The 22664-nt window shown below is 35.7% G+C and overlaps 1 protein-coding gene across 7 annotated transcripts in view; it reads right to left on the bottom strand.

The window, feature by feature from the left end:
• Window positions 1-22664, bottom strand: part of mgat5 (alpha-1,6-mannosylglycoprotein 6-beta-N-acetylglucosaminyltransferase) — a 242741-nt gene that overhangs the window by 42337 nt on the left and 177740 nt on the right. For all 7 annotated transcript variants that reach the window (XM_039757305.1, XM_039757303.1, XM_039757304.1 and 4 more), the window contains exons 10-12: window positions 16699-16832; window positions 13047-13180; window positions 3855-4004 (exon numbers count right to left, since the gene is read on the bottom strand). In XM_039757305.1, coding sequence (XP_039613239.1) covers window positions 3855-4004; window positions 13047-13180; window positions 16699-16832 — 418 coding nt within the window. The remainder of the gene's footprint in view (window positions 1-3854; window positions 4005-13046; window positions 13181-16698; window positions 16833-22664) is intronic.

Raw genomic sequence — 22664 nt, 5'->3', positions numbered from 1 at the left:
ATAGGAAATTGTACAATTACTCAAATGAAAGGCAATTTTCAAGTTAAAAAAATTCAAGTATCACAGAAGTATAATCATTATAGATAAAATCACTTATAATCAGTAGGTCATGGGAGAGGAATGCAAAACGAAATACTGTAGTAAAAACAGATTAATTAAATGAAGACATTATTTAAAAGTTTTAAAGTGACACTGTAGGAAAGCACACTGACAAACACCTACATCCACTAAGACCCAAATACATGTTCTGGTTAGGTTATAATCACCTCTATTCCCAATATGTCACAAGTTTCAGATGCATGTAATATATTTGATTGAGTAACTATGTACAGATACAGCCCACAAAATTAGGCCACAGTTAAAAGTCACCTTCATCCATTTCAATTCTGACCTTTGACATATCAGACAGGTTAGATATTGTACTTGAAATGACAGATGGAATTTGATCCAAAAATAAATTCACATTCATACAGAATTTTGATCTCTATTTTAAGATAACTCTATTTGCAGGAAGTTTAACATGTGTGGGTGCTCAGCCTTGAATTTTCTTTTTTCCTAACATCACTCTTTAAGTAAAACAGACAAATTGGTTCATCAGCTTTTGCCTCAAACAATGATAATCAAATAAGCTCCTGAAAATACAGAGCGGTAGAACAATGGTGGTGCCCTATAAAATTTCTCTTTAAAGAGACTGACTCTGCTGGCATGGACAAAACATTGTAGAAGCAATCGTATCTGTAGAGCCAACAAATGAACCAAAAATGGTTAAAATATCACTCTGTTAGTTTATGTTGTCATTTATAAAAAATACAGATTTTTCTACCACACTGCTCTGCATTTTGGATAACAGATGTATAACTAAAGATTTGAAAGATTTCTCCGGCATCCTAATAGTATAAATTTTCTCCAGACCCTCTTTTGTTTCACTCTTGAACCTACCATCCTTGATTTGCTCTTGTTTTATATTAAAATTGTTAAGCCATCAACGTAGCAAACAAAATCTGGTTTCCTTTTTAATTAAACATAATGAGTATTAACATCCATATGTTCCGGATTCCTTGTAATATTATAATGCTTTTAAAATTGCCATTTTAAAGAGTCAGAATAGCATACTTAGCTACCTCAACCAGTGTGTTTCTTTTGAAGGCTGCTGGCTTGACAATTACATTCCTAAATCAAAGGAGTAATGAAAAAGAAGTATTAAGGTTACATGTGTTATATCTTTGATAAATCTGCAAACTGGGAAAAGAATCCTATTTAGTTTAATCCTGAATGTTATTCTTTAGGGCAGTACGGTGGCGCAGTGGTAGCGCTGCTGCCTCGCAGTTAGGAGACCTGGGTTCGCTTCCCGGGTCCTCCCTGCGTGGAGTTTGCATGTTCTCCCCGTGTCTGCGTGGGTTTCCTCCGGGCACTCCGGTTTCCTCCCACAATCCAAAGACATGCAGGTTAGGTGGATTGGCGATTCTAAATTGGCCCTAGTGTGTGCTTGGTGTGTGGGTGTGTTTGTGTGTGAACTGCGGTGGGTTGGCACCCTGCCCAGGATTGGTTCCTGCCTTGTGCCCTGTGTTGGCTGGGATTGGCTCTAGCAGACCCCCGTGACCCTGTATTCGGATTCAGCGGGTTAGAAAATGGATGGATGTTATTCTTTAACCATCTAGGCCCTACTCTACAAACATATCAGACTGAGCTGCTCCAAGCACGTGATCTACCTCCCACAAGCTCTTTTTATCTATAGTTTACAATATACCTGTGTATTATTTTTTTTTTTTATTTAGTAGCAGAATTTTTAAGTTGCCGTTAATGAAAGTGTTTGCAAAACAAAAAATATAATGAGGAGGAAATAAAGATCTCCACAATGCAACAGTTAATAAATTCAGTAACTCTTGTTTGTTCACAGTGCCTCAACAGAGATGGGCACTGACTTCATGTCTTTTGCACTCAAGCAGCAGAAAGCAACATAGTGGAGCAGAGGGCTAGGAGAGGGGGCAGGGTGTGGGGACTCAAGTAACAAACATGGTTAATGTGTTTAAGCAATTGTTAGCAATTCTACATGACTTTCTTATATGAATTACAGGCATGTAAAGTGTCCTGGATCCACTTTCCTCTTAGATCATGTAACCTTACATGCACAGAATATCCCATAATTTGTGAAGGGACGTGTTTTCCATGGGAAATCTGCGCCAGTGCATAAGTCATAAGCACTGCATGCTTTGCAGATGCACTGTGAGCAAACAAGGAAAAATAATAATAATGAAGCATTAAAATGCACACTAAGTGTAGTAAGTACATGTAGTAGTACTTAGTATTTTGACATTTGACAGCCCTAACATCCTGTTAAGTTAGTAGATTTTATAAATGTAATTATTAACATAAATATATGAATAGTAAACTTTGAAATGAAAAATATTTTCCCCTTCCGGATTACTTATTTTAAACGTTTGATACTGAATGTTTTCAGGTCTTCAACCAAAAGCTAAATTTTAAAGAAGAGCACCTGAGTGATGAAATAGGTTTATTTTGACAGAGATGGGAGTAGACTCATACTTGGTGGCATGGATCGTGGACTATCTTACAGACAGACCTCAGTATGTGTGTCTCGGGAACTGCAGATCTGACATTGTGGTCAGCAACACAGGAGTGCCACAGAGGAATGTACTTTCTCCGGTCCTGTTCAGCCTATATACATCAGACTTCCAATACAACTCAGAGTCCTGCCACGTGCAAAAGTTCGCTGATGACACTGCTATCGTGGGCTGCATCAGGAGTAGGCAGGAGGAGGAGTATAGGAACCTAATCAAGGACTTAAATTGTTAAATGGTGCGACTCAAACCCCTTACACCTGAACACCAGCAAAACCAAGCAGCTGGAGGTGGATTTTAGGAGACCCAGGCCCCTCATGGACCCTGTGATTATCAGAGGCGACTGTGTGCAGAGGGTGCAGACCTATAAATAACTGGGAGTGCCGACTATACTTCCATAGAAGACTGGCGTCCTTCAACATCTGCAATAAGATGCTGCAGATGTTCTATCAGACGGTTGTGGCGAGCGCACTCTTCTATGCAGTGGTGTGCTGGGGAGGCAGCATAAAGAAGAAGGACGCCTCACACCTGGACAAACTGGTGAGGAAGGCAGGCTCTATTGTAGACATGGAGCCGGACAGTTTGACATCTGAGCAGGCTCCTGTCAATAATGAAGAATCTACTGCATCCACTGAACAGTTTAATCTCCAGACAGAGAAGCAGCTTCAGCGACAGACTGCTGTCACTGTCCTGCTCCACTGACAGACTGAGGAGATCATTCCTCCCCCAAACTCTGTGACTCCTCAATTCCACCCGGGGGGTAAATGTTAATATTATACAAAGTTATTGTCTGTTTTACCTGCATTTATATCACTCTTTAATTTAATATTGCTTTTTATCAGTATGCTGCTGCTGGAGTATGTGAATTTCCCCTTGGGATGGAGTGAGTGAGTGAGTGAGTGAGTGAGTGAGTGAGTATCTATCTATCTATTTATCTATCTATCCGTCTGTCTATTTACTAAATGAACTGTTTTCCAACACCATCTGGCACATGTTGAGATAATACTCATGTCTAAGCCTCACAAAAGATGATTTCTTCAGTTTACAATTTGCAATTAATGATAACAGCTTAGAAAGCATGCCATATTGTATGATGATTTGCAAAATAAATTACTAGGGAAAAGATTTTGGTTTCTAAAACAATCTTTTTACTTTTTTGTTGTATATAACTCCCCTTCAAAAAATTATTTTCATATTTTTTAGTCACATAAAGGATCAATCCTGGATCATGCTTAACACTACTGCATTCTTTCTATAATAAATCGTAACATTTACCTTGGTCTCTCTGAGTAGGAACTGCAAATCTCGGCCACTCAGAATACCATGGTTTCTTACATAACTGGGAAGGTTTACAGTGCTTGTACCGTGTACCGTGCCATGGACCTCTGTATAGATATGAATTATATCCAGGTACTTCTTTTTGTCCTGCAAAATAAAAATAAAGATAAAAACTGAAAAAACAACAGATTTAAATATGCCTGTCATGTATCTGTAACTATGGGATAAACATTTTAACATTTATGAAAATTATACATGTACAGTGGATATCAAATGTATAAAAAAAATTTAATTGTCTTTTGTTGCTATTGTATTACTGTCAGCTTTTCTGAGGTAACAAGTATGGACTTCCTAATTGATCTTACCATGTTGTACATGCTAAATTTATTCACAGTTTCCAGTCATTAACTGAAAAATAAATACTGATTAAACCAATACTAAAAAATCCAAATGTTACTATGTTATTGCCATGTGAATTAGTGAATATCAAAGATAATTCAGGATATTTTAACTCTTTCATGCCGCTTTTTGTAAAAGTACACTTTTGAAATCATGTCTGTTAGAAAGTCACTTTGTCAGATTTTTGACATTTGCTGTCATGTGACTGTACCCTCCTGTGAATGAAGAAGATATTAGTTGATTAATACTTACAGATGAATAATATAAATATAAATATATATTACTTCAACCATACTGTATTTTAATTTGTGAACCATGTCAGCATAGTATTAGATGACTTACTCCTCCAACCTGCAGTCAACATTACTACTTAGGTGATAAAAAGATTATGCCTGAAAAGACACCTGAAGTTTCAGCCTCTAGCTTCTAATGCAAAAAACTTTTTTTTTTTTACTATATTAACACTTAAATAATACTTAATACATGAAAAAGAGGTTTCCCATAAAATATCCTAATATTTGGCAAAAGTTGTACATTTTACATCTTTTATATAGGCTTCACTGCAAAACTCTTAACAATGAATTAATCTTTTTCTATTTTTAAAGCAATCTCTTGAGGTGATATTATGCTTTTAAAATAACAGATTTTTATCATTTATTGAAAACAGTTGAAATTTTGTTTAACATTCCGAATACTTTTCTGAGGCACTGTAACCTTTATTCTTTATTTGCCAATACCCTGGCTTATATTAATATAAAATATTAATCTGACATATAATTATTTTTCCAGTCATAATGTTGTTTAATAAATATTTTCTTACTTGGAAGTTAAAACTATTTTATTCACATACTAATTACACAGTCAGAGCTTAATACTTAATGAACTCTGGCATACTGATATTCTAAAAATTAATTTATTTTAGGCTGCAGAGTGGATGGTTTTACTTACCTAAATAAATTGAAAAATATCAATTGAAGTGTCTTTCTTTGAATAATTTAATGCAATGATGTACATATTGCATTCAGAAATGTAGGTGATTTAACATCCTTTGTGTTACTCATATTAGATATTAAAACACAATCAAGCACTGTTGTACTAATTTACAGACCACATAGGCCATATGTCTTAAACATAACTAAATCTAGCAGCCTTTTACCTGAACCAAGTTATAAAACTATAATCATATAGCACTGAGGGGTGACTTTAATATTTAAAGAGAAGTGGGAACCAGACATTTACATCAGACACTTACTGAACTTGATATGGTTTTGTCCAATTGTCATAGTTCTGACTTACTCACACTATCTTATATGATATCTAAATACTACCTGTGACACTGATTCAAAGTGTATTTATTAATCCACAAAATGAAATTACATCTGACCACTACTTAATTATATCTAACAAGTTGCTGCCCCTACTAGATAAACTACAGATTAAACGTGAAACAGTAAGACATCTAGATCATAGCACAACATCAAAATACATGGCTTCTGCAAGAAACTCAAAACATAAATCTACACAGTGACATTATTGTAATGTTTCTCTGAAGGAGACATTACAACCAGCAGCTCCCCTCAAACCCAAGACAATTAAAAACACAAAGAAATTCACTTTATAAACACAAAGAAACTCACTTTAATTTGGTGATAGGACTTGTGCGTTTTAAATTGGATAAATTGAAAACAGGTCTTCAGAACAGCATGGACTAACAGTTTTAAAACATAAAAAGTTGTTTTTAAATTAATAGATGAAGACAGAACTAATACATAACACAATAGATATTTGGGCTGCTGTGCAAAATCTGTACAAAAATTAGTTGCACAGATTTTATTAACTGATTTAATGACAAAATAAACATAAGATTCCAGATTTAAAAACTGACTTCAAAACTTGCTATTGTGGTGTCATATCCTATCATCTTTTGTGCACACTGCTTTAGTAATTTCAACTTAATAATAGACCACAAAAATCATAACTTTAATTCCTAACTCTTCTATCTGTACCTTAGACACCATCCCAAACAGATTAGAAAAAAAGATCACACATGGTTCTTGTAGCTCACATTTATATGACTATCAATTGGTCTCTATTTGACTGTCACAGCTCCCAGTGAATTAATAAGATCATCAGACCATTATTAGAAACAAAATTAGATCTAGAACCAAATATATGTAATAACAACCAACCAATTTCAAGTTTATGTTTTCTTTTTAACACACTTGAAAAAGTAGTAGCCTCACCTTCATTACAACATATTTGAAAAATGTCAATCTGATTTTAACACTAGCCACAGTATATAAACTCATTAACTCATGGTGTCAATTACATTCTAATGCAGTGATTTGTAACCTTTTTTGAGTCACGTACCCCTTTAAGATTCTGATGAAAGCCATGGACTCCCTTCCTCAGAAATTTTCTCATAAACACAACTTTGCATGCAATGAATATAATATACTGTACTTTATTTGCTGAGATTTGATTGTCTCATACATATATGACATGCACAAAGTATTATTAAACTTTAAAGTAAATAACCCAATACAACACTCCTTTTTAAGCAAAATGTAATGGCCTCTCATTATAACTATGAAATACAATCTTCTTGTGCAAATTAAAACAAATCTACTACTAGTATGTCTTCTACTACCATTACTACTGCTACTAAATCTACTCTATATCAACAGTGCCGAGCTGTATAATGAATAGAAATGTTAATTTTTATCTGACCCTCATGGACCCCCTAGTGGTCCACGGACCTCAGGTTAAGAACTCATGTTCTAATGTCTTCTCTTGTTGTAAATACTACAGCTATCATAATGTTAGTATATACCACAAGTTTTGATACTACTGACTATTGCATTCTCTTACACAGACTTGAAAATTAAATTAAGCCACCCGGCAGTACAATTGCGTGGTTTAGTTCACATTTAACCTATCAATTTCAGTGCAAAAATTAATGTAATGATAGTACTCCATGATTAGACTGAAGTTAGAAATGTTGTCTCTCAGAAATAACTACAATGACACTTAACATGTTGCCTCTGGGAGATGCCCAGTAGATAAGCCTACCAAAATACCATGAAAAATGCATCACCTGCAGATAATCCAAAGTTGAAAATTAAAAAAAAAAATCGGTTCTAGAAAATGTTACATTTTAATGTAAGGAGTAATGTAATGCAATACTTATTTAACAGCAGTAAAATACCTGTTACTTTATATAAAAAAAAAAAAGATTCCCATTACAGAGTTACTAAGGAAGCTTATGAAAAAAAAAATACTTAAAACATGTGTAGCATGCAATCAAGTGAAAAGAAAAGAATAAAAATTATAGGCATACAATTAATCCTTCATGTGCTGAGGGTTAAATTGAATTCACCGCATTTATGGTCACAGGGAGCCAGTGATTATCACAGCAGCACTAAGTGTAGGACAAGAAGCAAATGTGGGATGATAGACCTTAAGGCAGAATTGCACTGCCAAGTAAAAAAAAAGAGTGTACTGTTGTGTGTATTTCACTAACAGAAACCTACAAATAAAGTATCAGTTTAGTTTAAACCAAGCTGATTGCTATAGACCTTTTTGAAACAGTGTGATTTGGTGGGGCTAGTGTTCATACTAGAAATCTTTGGGGCTTGCATTTGGGGATGGGGAAAAGGGATAGATGTTTATTTCACCATACCAGGACTAAACTTATTTATAAGATGTAAAAAAAATGATGATCACATTTGGTTGTGTGTTTAAGGTTAGGTTAATGAAGGTTTCAATATCGGCTTAAGATTTAATAACAAAACCAGACCAGTTAAAGGTGTAGTTTTGTTTATAGAAAAGAAGAAAAAGTAACATGAAATTTCTAACACATTATATTTTATAAATAACTATTTTTTACTTACCGTTTTTTGTAAGTAGTGAGTAATGTAACTAACTTACTTTTAAAATTAATGTTCCTCAACACTATTGGCACATGACAGGCTTTAATACTTTTCCATACTCTGTAATACTTTGAGTGCAGTTGCAGTACCATTCTTTATTTTGGCAGTTTTGCCTTTATGTCACTTGCAGCCAAACACATTCCATGTTAGCTCCACAGTTGTCTAGTACACATTTACAAACTAACCCTCTAGCATTTTTGCAATCTTTAGAAAAACACTTCTGATTTGCATGAACTTTCCTTTAATCAATGTCATTTTTATTATTTTCCCAAATTCCCATAGTTTAAAGGGACACTCCATCCAAAATAAGACATTTTTTAAAATGCTATTTATTAATGTCAGTTTTAGTGATAACCAAGAAACATTTTTACCTCTCAATGTGTTGCAAATTTTAAATGATTTCTTAATCAGTCCCTCTTGGAGTTTTGATCACTTTGATATATATACATACTGTGAATTCCAGCACAGACTTAGACAGAGGCACGTGCAAAAACACAGAGACTTTGTATTTTCTTCAGCTGGAGGGCACGTCTTCCCCGTGAACCTCCCGGCCACAACACAGTCCCAAAAGCACTTAATCCAAACAATACAACACTCCCGTTTGGCACCAACACTCCTCCTTGGCAACCTCGTCCTCTTTCTCCCAATTCTGGCCGCTAAGTGGTGGTCGCTGGCTCCCTTTTATTAGGCACCCGAAAGTGCTCCAGGTGGTTGATTGCCGACATCCGGCTGCACTTCCAGGTAAGGCAAAACCAGTGCCCAAAAGGGGCCACCTGCTCCTGTTGCAGCACCCCCTGGTGGTGCCTGCAGAACCCCACAGAGCAGCACAGAACTCCAACCCCCAATGAAGCCCTGAGGTAGTCCGAGGCACTACTGCAACCCAGGGAGGTTGCCATCCAGCGTCCGGGGGAGATACTGGGCTTCCCACCCTTGCCTCCCTGGCAGATGTATAGAAGGGGCATCTCACCACAATACGTAAGATTGGAGAAATTAGGGGTTGGTGTCCCCTTCCGAGTGGGAGATGCCAGTCCATTGCGGTGAAAAATGGAATAAAGCCAAAATGCCATACCAGCTAAGAAAGTGCGCATGGAAAGATGCAGTCAGTTTCTTCCATGCCTTTGTAGTGTCATGGAGATATCTTTGCAGGTGTACCCCACTTTTGATATTTGGTCTCTCACAATATGTATTATATAGGGTGGTCCAGATCTAATTATGCAATTTTCATTACGCTATTACTTATTAAGTTTATTAAATAGAAAATCACCTGAAAAATCCCGGACCATCAAGAAGTGTGCGAACTGATGACATGAAGAATCGCGCCGAAATGGAATTGTCCCCGCATAAATGAAAGTCATCCAGACAATTTGGATCTGCATAATTAGATCTGGACCACCCTGTATAGAGCTTGTGCTTTACTGTGAATTTTGCACGGCAATGAAACATTCTTTACAAATATTGTCCACCCTCTTACTAGTGTGACCAGCTGGGGTCATAAATGAACCCCCAAACCCTCCAAAACACCAACAAAAATATAACCTCAAATGACAATTTACTATAACAAAGATTTGAACATGCGATGTAACAATCATACAGCACAATTCTTCCTTTCTCTACCTTCTATATTCCCTATCCCCCCCCCCCACCCACCTGAAGATCATTTTCCACTGCCTCCCGATTCTGACCATCTGAATGAGGTCAAACAGCTTCTTTTAAGTAAGACCCAGGAGTAATTCCGGTGTTGTGACACTACTGGCTGTAGGTACTTCTGGGTCAGGCAAAGGTTCTTTGAAATAGAGACGATTGTCCCTGCAACTCCCTCTGGCGGCTCAGACGGAACACCACTGGGCTGCTGGACTACAACTCCCAGCTTTCCCTCCAAGCATCCCTGTAGGAACTGTTGTCCAGGAGAGCTACCACCTATTCTGTCGGGGAAGCAAATAGTCTGTGTAAAAATTCTCCTGTCCTTCCAACATGGTAATGGGTCATGAACTATCCTGGCAAGAATGCCAGCCGATGGCTTATATCTGTTACATTAGTTTTGTCAAAGAAGTATCCAGTGTGTTAACTGATAGTGTGCTTGACATAGTAAATTCATCATTAGATACAAGGGTCTTCCCAAACTGTCTTAAGAATGCTGTTATTAAACCCCAGCTCAAGAAAAGTAATCTCAACTCCTTTGTTTTTGACAATTTTAGACCTATTTCTAACCTATCTTCTTAAGTAAAATCCTAGAAAAGGCAGTCATTACACAGCTAAATGATCACTTGAATAAACATTCTATTCTTAACAAGTTTCAGTCAGGTTTTAGATCAAGTCACAGTACAGAAACTGCACTTGTTAAAGTAGTAAATGATTTGCGGGTTAATACAGATAGAGGCCGTTTATCTATTCTCATCCTATTAGATCTGAGTTCAGCATTTGATACCACTGATCACAATATTCTTAGAAATTGGTTTAGTCAGTGGGTGGGCGTCTCTGGCAATGTCTTAAATTGGTTTGAGTCTTACTTAAAAGGTAGAAAATTCTTTGGTAGTTCTGGTAATTATACTTCTAAGACACATGATATTCTATGTGATGTTCCACAAGGATCTATCCTGGGTCCACTGCTCTTTTCTACATGCTTCCATTAGGTCATATTATCTCAAGGCATAACGTGAGCTACCACAGGTATGCTGATGACACACAACTGTATTTATCAATAGTGCCTGATGATCCCGACTCTCTTGGTTCACTGACCCAAAGTCTTACTTTTGTTTCTGAAAGGATGAGTAGTCATTTTCTCAAACTAAATAAGGAGAAAACAGTAATCTTAGTGATTGGCAAAAATGGATATAGTGAGGGAATTAGAAATAAACTTGATCCATTAGGCTAAGTCAAGACAGAGGTAAGGAATACAGTCATATGAAAAAGTTTGGGAACCCCTCTTAATTCTTTGGATTTTTGTTTATCATTGGCTGAGCTTTCAAAGTAGCAACTTCCTTTTAATATATGACATGACTTATGGAAACAGTAGTATTTCAGCAGTGACATTAAGTTTATTGGATTAACAGAAAATAAGAAATATGCATCATAACAAAATTAGATAGGTGCATGGATTTAGCTACAGAGCTGAAGAGCTGTGGAACAATTTTCCAGTATATAATATGTACAGTACATCCAGGATGAAGTCTCATTACTTTAGTCTTTAATCATATCATGACTAGAGCCAATGCTTATATGACCACATTGTAACTCTGTTTGTTATTGACTCAAAAACAAAAGTCTGTAATCAATTATGAACTGGTACTGAACCTCCTCTATTTACATTTTCCTGCAGGTATCCTTCTATTAGCATTGGAATACAACAATAAAATGATTTCATCCGCTTCTTTTTACTTGGTCCAACACATACTTATGATATTATAGAATGTTGGGGAGGGGAAGGGCAGCCAGTTGACCTAAGTCATCAGAATTGTGACTCAAAACTGAGCATAGACTCTATAAGGTTAACATTTTCTGGAATACTGCTGATATTAGTGTTTGCTTTCAAAGCTCACACATAACTGAGATTTTTCTCACTTTTTTTCCCCCACAAGATTTCAGGAAATAGGAATGTAAAAACAGGAGTAAGGAAAGCTTGCTATACTATAGTTTTGTCCCTAAAGGTTTTCTGACAAGGTTTCATGAAATTGGAGCATCAACAGAATTAAGAAGTGCATCAGGTAAATTGATTTCTGTTTTCTATTAAATAAAAAGATTGATCATAGGCAGCACAGAATGGCAATGCATTCCATGTTGATCAGACTTTCAAGTAAAAATTTACCACACACTTTACAATACTACTTCTGCTACAACTACTAAATAATGTATATTGTGCAATACATTATAGTTCTAACTTTAAGGGTTATTCTTAGCAAGTTAATGTTATATTAATATAATACAAGTATTTTTTAGTTATATTAAAATGTTTGAATTCTATAGCTATACAGAAAACAAAGTTAAATAAATGGAAGGGTCTGATTTTATTCCCTATACACTAACATGTAAATGCTGTTTTGTTTTTTTAAATTATTACGAATATAGACTTGGTTGATCTGTGTTCTGCTTTGCAGACGGCAATTAATGAGGGGCAAACAGTTTTAAACCTTAACCTGTACCCTGTAACATTACTTACAATGTGGAAAAATAATGTAAATTGAATGTAACTGAACTTTAACATAAGAAAACGAGAAGTAAGCTTTTATTGTGTGCATTTGTGTCTGATAAAATTTTTCCTAATTTCCTGAGATTATAATTTCCATTAAGGTTTTAAAACAAACTTAGTTGGATTGCAGATTTTTCTTTTAACACACATCCTACACTGCCAACTCTGAACATGCTTGCATTTTGGAACTTGAAAGAGATGTACAGCACTTAGGCATATGTAAGCTTTTTGAGCTTGAACAGTGAAGCTACACAAAATAAACTAAGTTTAATTCAGATTAGGCAGCTCATTTATGTTTTTAGTTACCTCTTTACATTTTTCAGTAATGTTTTTATGGTGATCTTACCAAATTCTAATTTGAATTTTTTAACACTGAATAACAGAGCAACAAAGCATAAATAGGTATATGGATTCATATTGCATCATAATCTACAAATTGTGCAATATTTATTTGGTATTTATCATCCTATTGAAAGCTCAGAGGAAAGTCATAAGAATGTAAAGAATCTTTTTTCAAAGTTCATCTTGTCTGCTTTAAATTGTGCCTGAGACTTGTACTCTAACAAAGATTTAATTTTAGGTGTATTTAAAAGAAGCAAAGCCTGTCAAGCACCTATGTAAGAAAGATAAAATAGTTAACGTTCTAAAAACAGTCACAATATTGATGGGAGTTACCTTCCAGAAATTATCCACTTTCCCATACACCAGAGACTGATTTTGCCTTTTGATTTCATCCATATGTTTAATGTCACTGGCATTTAGGTGTTGTTCCACCACAAATCCTAGGAAACTGTTATCTGGAGTGTGAGCTGTGAAAAAAGTAACAGAAACAGTTAAAGATTTTGGTGTATGCAGTGCCTCATAAAAGGATTCAGACTGATTACAGATTCAGTGTGAACCAGGGATACCAGACTACATCTTCACCCACTGGTTCCTGTTGGTTCTACAACCACTCATCGAACATTATACTTAAAGATCCAAAAAAGTATGGTAGGCCCCATAGTTATATCCCCTTCAAGGACAACTGTTTTACAATACATTTAAAAAAAACAAACACAAACAAAAGGCTAAAGAAATGGCATAGGTGGAGGAATTTCTCTCTTTATGAAAATTAAAAGAATTCAATTGTGGACCAGGCTTGTGTATATTGATCAATTTCAATGATTTCTAGGTCTTTATGGCCTGTATATCTGCCACCCAGTAGTAAAACTGAAAGTTAGGTAGTGCCATAGCCCCTTCTGCTTTAGGCTATTGTAGGGTCACCCTTTGTATGTGTGGATGTTTTGAACTCCAAATAAATGAGGTAGTGATTGAATCTAATTTCTTAAAAAAGGATTTTTTAATTCATATGGGGATGGTTTGAAATAGAAAAAAGAAGCAAGTAAGGATGTTTATCTTGACAGTGTCGATTTTCCCTGCTAATGTGAGAAGGAGGGTAGACCATCTATTCACATCTTGTTTAATTTTTTCCATGTAGACAGCAAAAGTTGGTTTAAAAAGAGCTTTGTTTATTTGTGATGTTTACCAATAGGTATTTAAACTGATCTGCTAAGATAAATGAGAAAGAAAAAAGAAAAAAAAATGAAGACTGGAATCACAAAGTGTCAGGGATATGTTCACAAACTTCTAATTAATGTAGCTGAAGCAGGAACAGACAACTTTTAAGAAGTATTTAGAAGAAATATTAGGTTAATTTAGCTATGAGTTAACCAAAAAGTTTAACTGACTGAATGGTCTCCTGTTATTTGTGAACTTTACTTTCTTTTTATGCTCTACTTTTATGTAAATGGCCAAGCAAAGTGAGGCTCTGACCAGAGTTGGTTCCTGTTTTATGATCACTGCAGGATATTTTTAGTGCTTTGCAAAGTAAAAACATGGCTTGGAAAATTTATGAAAAAATCAAAAGAATTAAAATAACTGCAAATGTAGCAAAGTCTTGTAACAATATTGTATAACAAATGACACCGTATGAACTTAATACAGAAAAAACTTTGTGGAATTTTAATTGAAAGTACATTTGTTTTCAAACAAAGTATTTAATGGTTTAACATTTAACAAATCTTTGTACAGATATATAAGTAGCCATTGAGAGATAGTTTGTTTTCCATATTTTAAGAATTTGCCATTTCAGCAGTTAATTGCTTATAAGGAACTTCTTTGAGAAAATGCACATATATTCTGAGTTAATATGGCATAACACCAACATAGTATTTTGTGGTTCATTTGGCAATAGAAACACTTTGGTCAACCTATACTGTGACAAAAAGAACATGTTAAATAACTCTTCCAACATCTTAAGAAAAGACCAAGCAAAGTGTGAAAGAACAATTTTTTTTTAGTTCACCAAATACTAGCAGACTAGATATGAAACCCCAGGTGTCAACAAAAATATAGAGAGTTAAGATTTGCACTTTCATAAATGGCATTATTATATAACGTATTCAAAACCTTTCGTGGTATACTGCTCTTTTGTACATAAACTTATTCCCACCACTCTAAAAAAATATTTATTGTATTACTTCATGTAGATAAAAGCCAAGCAAAATTACACCTTTAATTGGCTAACAAAAAAGATTACAATATGCAAGCTTTCAAGGCAACTCAGGCCCCTTCTTCAGGCAAGACGTAATCTTTTTAGTTAGCCAATAAAAGTTGTCATTTTGCTTGGCTTTTCTCTACATTCATAATGGCCAATACGGTACAACACCCTTGTATTACTTCATAAAAGTATTGTGCTACTTCACAAAAGTGTTGTTATTTCATATTTTATAGTAATTACCTTGTAATATTGCAAAGATATTGTCTACTACCATCAGTATCATCATGCATGTGTGTGCTCTAATTATCCAGTGACAGCCAAAAACATTTCCTGTTCAAATGTTTGTGCATCTCCGATGTGCTCCCGTGCTATTTAAAGTCAGACCTAAACATTTTCCAACTGACAACCATTTTTTTTTGTGCTCAGAGTAAAGTGTTCTCACACCTTGAAAGTCTTTTCTTCCACTTGGTTACTGTTTGTGTTTTTTCAACTGCATTAACCCCAGAGAGAAGTAGCGACACGATTGAATGCCACAATGAATTAAGCCTAATGATGTAATCAACTAATCGATGAAAGTGATTGCTGCCAACGTTATCGATTATTGCTGATAATGTTGATTAGTTGCTGCCGCTCTTATTTGAACAGATGTTATAGGCATAATACTGTACATTTAATCCTACATATGCAAAGGGGTAAATTTATCCTGTCAAATTATGGGTTATGTGGAGCCAGTGATTACTACAACAGCACAGGTTGTAAGCCAAGACTTAACCATGGTGGATAGAACACCAGGGTTCAATCGCACACCCTAGATGAACAGAGTACTATGTAAAATTCAACAACTGATAAATAAATGATCAATTTAGTTTTAATCTAGTCATTTACTATAGATATCATTATGAAACAGGGTGATCTACTGTTTACACTTCAAATATCTGGGAGCTCAGTTTGGATAAGGAAAAAGGGGGTGGATGCTGCTTAACAGCGTATTAAGTACTAAACATTTTTTGGTAATTGAGAACTATTACTGACACATTTACAGTATTCAGTGTTAAAACAGTTAATTACCCAAAGTTAACCACTCACTGATATCAATCAATCCACAAAGCCTTGGAAAGAACATGCAAAATCCATGCAGACTCTGGCAGTGTAAGGCATGGAGGAAAACTCGTTGCTGTCTTTTATGTTAAAACATCTGTGCTAAACAAACTCAAATTTAAACCTGATTAAACCTAAACACATACCTATAATGTTTGTTTAGTTCTTGTCGCTTGATTACAAGCTATCTCCCTTATTATGAAAATGATGGCAGAAGGCTATGTCATTGCAAAATAACACAATGATTATTGTGAAGTAATGCAATTCTTTTGCAAAATAAAGCAATAATTATCGCAAAATAATGTAATACTTTGCAAAATAATGCAATTTACTGTAAATGTTATTTGCAAGACGGCAATATGTTTTGTAGCTTTGCATTATAAATCTAAAATATGTATTTACCATTAGCAGCACCTGTAAGATTATAATGAACACAAAAATACCATAAATATATTTTATATTAACTATTAAAAGGTCATCTTTAAGTCTATTTGTGTGCACCTACTTTGTCTACCCATTCAGAAACACTGGTCAAATAAATCACTGGAAGTTGAAATTAAATAAATTGAATATATATATATATATATATATATATATATATATATATATATATATATATATATATATATATATATATATATATATATATATATATATATATATATATATATATATATATGGTAAACTTACGAAACATAGTGTAGAACTGTTGAGGGTTGAGGTTCCACTTTCCCCAAGGTGTCTTGTGCCCTTTCGACTGTGCATAGTGAGCATGGTTGAACTCTGGTTCAGTCCCAAACGAATCTAAAACTCTGAGCATACACCTAGAAAAAATGTATTATATATAAACAAATGCATTTATATATTTATGCAATTTAATATACTATAAACGTATATTAAGACCAAGGCTGTATTCACATACAAAAGTTTTTCAACAAAAAACATGACTTGCTAGGAATCTCAAAAAAGCGTAACATTAAAGCCATTTCACTTTTGTTTTGTTTTTCTGCATAATTATGCAAAGTCTGCAAAAGAACTGAAAGGTGTTTTCTTAAGAAGCATTCAGTTGAAGCGGGGTAGAAGTGGAGACGTAGGTGGTCTACATAGGACAGTGGACAAAGTTCTGGATAAGTGAGCTGGCTTTAAAGCCATATATGATTTACAGGCTGAAGTTTAAAAATATGTTTTCTGTCCTCCTTGCTTTGGATTCCAAAAGCCACTTCCGCCTTTACTTTTAAGGCAAATCAAGCAGCAATACTCTCTTCTTGTCTTTTTGCTTCTAACGAAGTAACACCAACACTCACAGACACCATAGCTGGAACTATTCCTGGAGCTTTATAGTGTACTTGCTAACTACTGAGCTTCACTGAACTTTCTCTATACAGTTCATACCTGACCACAGACAGTAAATGTTAACACTATATGTTATTAAAAGTCTGTTTTTTCCATCCAAATTTCAATCAAATCCATCGAGGCATTTTTGACATTTTGGGGTATATAGTTTTTCTGTTGTGGGGTGGGGTGGGGGGGACTTCCCTCTAAATATTGATATATCAAAATGTCCTTTCTTAGTTGTTGTGGTGTGAAATTTTGTATATAAGTTGATAAATATTTAGCATGTCTTTATTTGTAACTTAGACATTAGTATTATATCATTGATAAGAACATCAATGGTTTGATGGTTAAGAACCCTCCCCCCCTTTTTAGGACTGAGTATTTGTAATTTTACGACAGGGTTGGGGGAAGTGCATAAAACCAGTTTGGCAAGTGAATCTCTGCTAGGCTCTCTCAATTAACCCCTGCATTTAGGCCAACTACCTAGCTGGCAACCTTCACCTTAACAAATGGTATTGGGGGCAGGTGTGAAACCATTGTGTCGCATCACAATTCTATTGGTATAAAGTTGCCTGAAGCCATTAAATACCATGACACCCTATTAGCTGTAAGTACACATCAGCATTTACAAGGTTGTATGGTTGCCAGTATTAACTTGTACTTTGCTAATTGTTATTATTAATGAACATTATCAATAATACATTATTTAAAGTGTAACTTAACTCCTGCTTGTCTTTTACTACACATAATTGCTTGAGGTTATAAATGTAGAAGGGAAGGTGGGGAGAAATTATATACTACAATACCTTATAAATAATGGTACGTCTGTGAGATTTGGGGCATTCTGACAAAGGCTACACATTAATAATACAAAAAAGGAAGGAAGAGTAATATAGAACTCTACCAAGACAAAACATTAGTGGATAACTGCTGGCCTAGATGCACAGTTTTTTAACTAAACAGTAAGCATTGTTTTTGTTGATGAGTGGATCACAATCTTTTGTATATTAGCCTAACATTGCTCATATGATTAACTTCACATAAACATAATTTATTGTTTTTACCACTCAGGTTTAGTGCAGTTTAAACAACTTCTCTTGGCATGTAGCATCAGATCTAGTATTTCTACAGACCCTTTCTTGCCACTTTCAATGAAACTCTGATGCAAATTTTCACTTGCATCTCACCACCCTGGAATAACCTTCTTCTTACATCCTATAGGAGTATATTTCTTTGCCATGTCTGTCACTGTGCCTACACATTGTGTAGTGTAGTGTACTCTCAGGAATGCATTCTAGAACATATGCCAGTTTGCCTTTTTAAAATTTCACCAAGGACTAAGGATAGAAGTCAGCGGCAATGCTGACTGTCCCTGAAGTCAGACAGAAACTCTTCAAGCAACTGCTAGTGCTGTGAATGGAAAATGCAAATCAGCATTATACTACTGTCTTCAAGAAGCTGACTTGAATGTGCAGTGATCTTTTGCATCAAAAATAAGTGCACTGAAAGCCATGAGCATAATATCCAAGTAGAACAAGAACTCAGAAGACTGAAAGCAGAAAACTAAAACTAAGTATTCTTTCTTTTGCTACCACTGATAGTCAAAGCAGGTAAAGTCTTGGCAGGATTTGATGGTATCCATTCAGAATTCTTCTTGCACAGTGCAAAATATGTGAAAAGTATGGCTGGTGTGAATCTTCACGAACATATTCCATACCAGTAACTTCCCCAGTTTACTTAAACAAGCAAAGATTATTACTTAAAACTGTGGCAAAGCTAAAATCAGAAATAACATTCTTTGAATGTTATGTGAAATTACTTGGTATTATTCCCCAGCTTTCACGAAACTGCCAGCCCTTTGCGTAGTCTTTTCAGCAGCAGAAAGCTGTACCCGGTTTGGTTAAACTGGAGTCATGATACATGAATTACGGTACAAATCAGTAATACCACGTATATTATAATAAATGCAATGTATGCTGCCAATTCAATTCAATCCATAATAAAATAGGTACCAATCAATGATAGTTAGTGGCATTTTCTATTCCATATAATCCAGACCAGGGTCATGGGGGAGTGCTGGAAAATCCCAGCTGGCATTGGGTGCAAGTCAGAAATAGATCCTAGACAGGATACTAGTCCATCGTAGGGCAACCACACACAAACAGAAAACACACACTAGGGCAAAGTTAGCATTATCAGTTCACCTAACCTGCACGTCTGTGACAGTGGGAAGAAATAAGAACACTCAGAGGATACTGCAGACATGGGGAGAACATGCAAACTCCACACAGGAAGAACCCAGGACATGAACCTTGGTCTCCTTACCATGCTACCCTCATCATAGATTTGTGGATTCCTTAAAAGAAATAAGAAAACTAAATGTGACCATGGTGCCAAATGCTAAACAATATGCCATTATCATAGAACTATGTGCCCTAAAAACCTAAGAAGGGAATTAAAATGACTGTTTGCCAGAACAATGTCAATTGACTATATTAATATTTTAGACATGCATTTGTGATTTTGTTTCATATCCTGTTACAAAAATTGGTATCTTTGTTCATATGCTATGTATTGTATAAAGATATACCACATACGAAAACTAAACAATAAAATCAAATCAAACTGTTCCAATCCGTCAAAATAAAGAAAATGGATAGCAGCAGGCTGGCAGCAAGTGTGTTTTGTTTTGACAAAGTGTGCAAGAGGGGTACAGAGTGCAAATGTAGTGAGTGTAAATTTAGTTGCCTACAATGGAGAATATAGGGGTATTGTAGGGAAATTCTGTATCTCACATGACATGTAGCCTGCATAAGGAGGTGTGGGCGTGTGAGAGATAGCATGGAATACATTTTGGGAACTGTCCCCACTCTGACTTCTAAAGAAGCCTGGAATTGAAGGGAAAGTTTATGAAAGTTATGCGAGTAGTGGTGTACTTTGCAGTAGGTGATTGGAACATGGCCAATAATGAGGAACATAAGCAAAATTGGAAAGACCAGAGAAGATAACAATCAGGTGGATGTGTGGAGTGTAATGGAGTGAGAGGAGAATCAACAAAATTTACCAGAAAGACTTTGTGGAAAGTATTAGGTGTTATCTTGACTAGAAACTGACCAAGGTATCGGGGGGATGTGTGGCGAAATGCAGAGGATGATGAAGCACAGTGATCGAAGTGGATTCTTTTAAGGTTTGATGATATCCTCAGCATAAGGAAATATTACAAATAAAAGTAACCATTTTAAACCATCAGTGTTTAAAAGTTTAAATTTATTGCCACATTCTGTACATGAAAACATAGCTACAAAAATAAAAATATAATTAACTGATTGAAAACTGGTCTAGTGGTTAGACTGTTGCCTCACATATCCAGAACCCTGTGTTCAAATCTTAGTGTGATCATTATTTGCGTTTCCCTGTGTGATATGCTAACTCCATACAGATCCTGACAAGGCAAGCAATCAAATTAAGGTGTGGTAAGGCAGGAATGCTAGCTCTACACCACCTCTACACTAAACAACCTGATTAAAACTAAGCACGCGAGTACGCCACTTCAGCACACCTGGAGCCTTATTTATATAGCTTGTGTATGTGAAAAAAGGCTCTAAATGTGAATAAAAAAATTCCCACACAAACATCGGGATTTATAAAAGAAAACCTGATGGGTGAGCATCTGTATATTTACAACAACTCTTATAAGTTCCTTTTTAAGAGGGCCAATGCAGTGTATTTGTACTGAAAAACTTTGGCCATTCATCAGTTTACATCATCTACCTGTTGTCACTTCTTAGGGAACTGGCAAACAGGTCAAGAATATCTCAGCTAAGCTTCACTCCATCATTCCCACTGTGCTGGAAACCATTAATGGATGGGTGAGGCACTACATTCAGCTTTCATATGGTGTGGATGCACATACATAAAACATAACATGTTTTTGCCAACATAAAATGGCAACTTGCAATAGTGTCTGGTTCATAATTGGAGAAAATGACTGCATTTGTAATGCAGTAAGGTCACCTAGCGAGATTGAACCTGTTTTTGATAACCTTGAGCAGTGACATTCCATTGAGGTCAAGATGGCACTGACAAATGACATGGCTCAGTGGCCTGAGTCTACCAGTAGTTCATTTATTTTGAGGCAAAGTAGCTTTGACATAGGTGATGATACTGTACGTGGTGGCTGGCTTATTGATAAGATATCTGGCTGAACCCTGTTTTTCATATAGCCTGTACTGTTACATTGTCACAGCAATCATGTTATTACCTATGCCAGATAATAGTGGCTACTCACTCAGACACTCCTGTCTTACCCCTTTCCCTGAACCCAGGAACACAGAGAAGAGGAGGTATAACGTCATGCATGATCTTCTGCTTTCAGTGGTGGAGCACAGCCAGATACTCTTGCTTGAACATGGAGGTGTCTCAGTGCATCATCAAGGAGGCTGCTTTACCATCTAGTGAAGTTCTGCAGCATTGTGACTGCATGAGGCTGATTAGCATGCTCCATATATGGATGTCTCAGGGAGGCATTTAAGGTCCGTTCACATATGCACATTTGATTGTGATTTTCTAAAGGTTAAATTGATTAGAAATGTGTGTACACTATGTTACATAATTATGATTTTTTTGGCATACAGATTTTTTTTGTTTTTGTTTTTGCAAGTGTCTGTTTTCACACTCAAATCCATGCCAATTTTTGCTACTGTGGATAAGCTACTAATGCCTCCAAATAACTTTCCAGTGGCTGTCTCTTCTGATCTTTGTCAGAGATTTCTGTCCTTTTTAATAATAAGATTGCTCTGATTTATTCTGAATTTCAAATAGGTCCACTTGTTCAGTCAAAACTGTGTCCATCCCCTATCTTTTCTAGCAGCTGTTTATCTAGCTTTCCATTGTTGGACGATCCTGCAGTCCATAAGCTCATCATGACTGCCAGGCCAACTAACTGTATTCTTATTTTTTTTGGTTAAGGCTACTTTGCCTTTTCTTCTGACCTTAACCACCGGTATCATCAAAACATCTCTTTATACTGGCTTATTCCCTTGCAGCCGAAAGGTGGCTGTTGTTATACTTGTCCTCAAAAAACCCGGACTTGACCCAGAGGATTTTAATAACTATAGACGTATTTCAAACCTTTCTTTTCTGAGTAAAATCCTAGAATGTACTGTTGCGGGTATTTAAAAAACCCTAACCCTAACCTAATAATCCGTTTGAAGAATTTCAGTCCATGTTTAGGGCCAATCATAGTCAAGAGACAGCACTTGTCAGGGTGAATAATGATCTCCTAATTGCAGCAGATCATTGTCTTTTAATACTAATGATCT

Source organism: Polypterus senegalus, chromosome 6, assembly GCF_016835505.1.
Source record: "Polypterus senegalus isolate Bchr_013 chromosome 6, ASM1683550v1, whole genome shotgun sequence".
In the NCBI taxonomy this organism is placed as follows: Eukaryota; Metazoa; Chordata; class Cladistia; order Polypteriformes; family Polypteridae; genus Polypterus; species Polypterus senegalus.
This window is presented reverse-complemented; position numbering and strand designations above follow the sequence as displayed.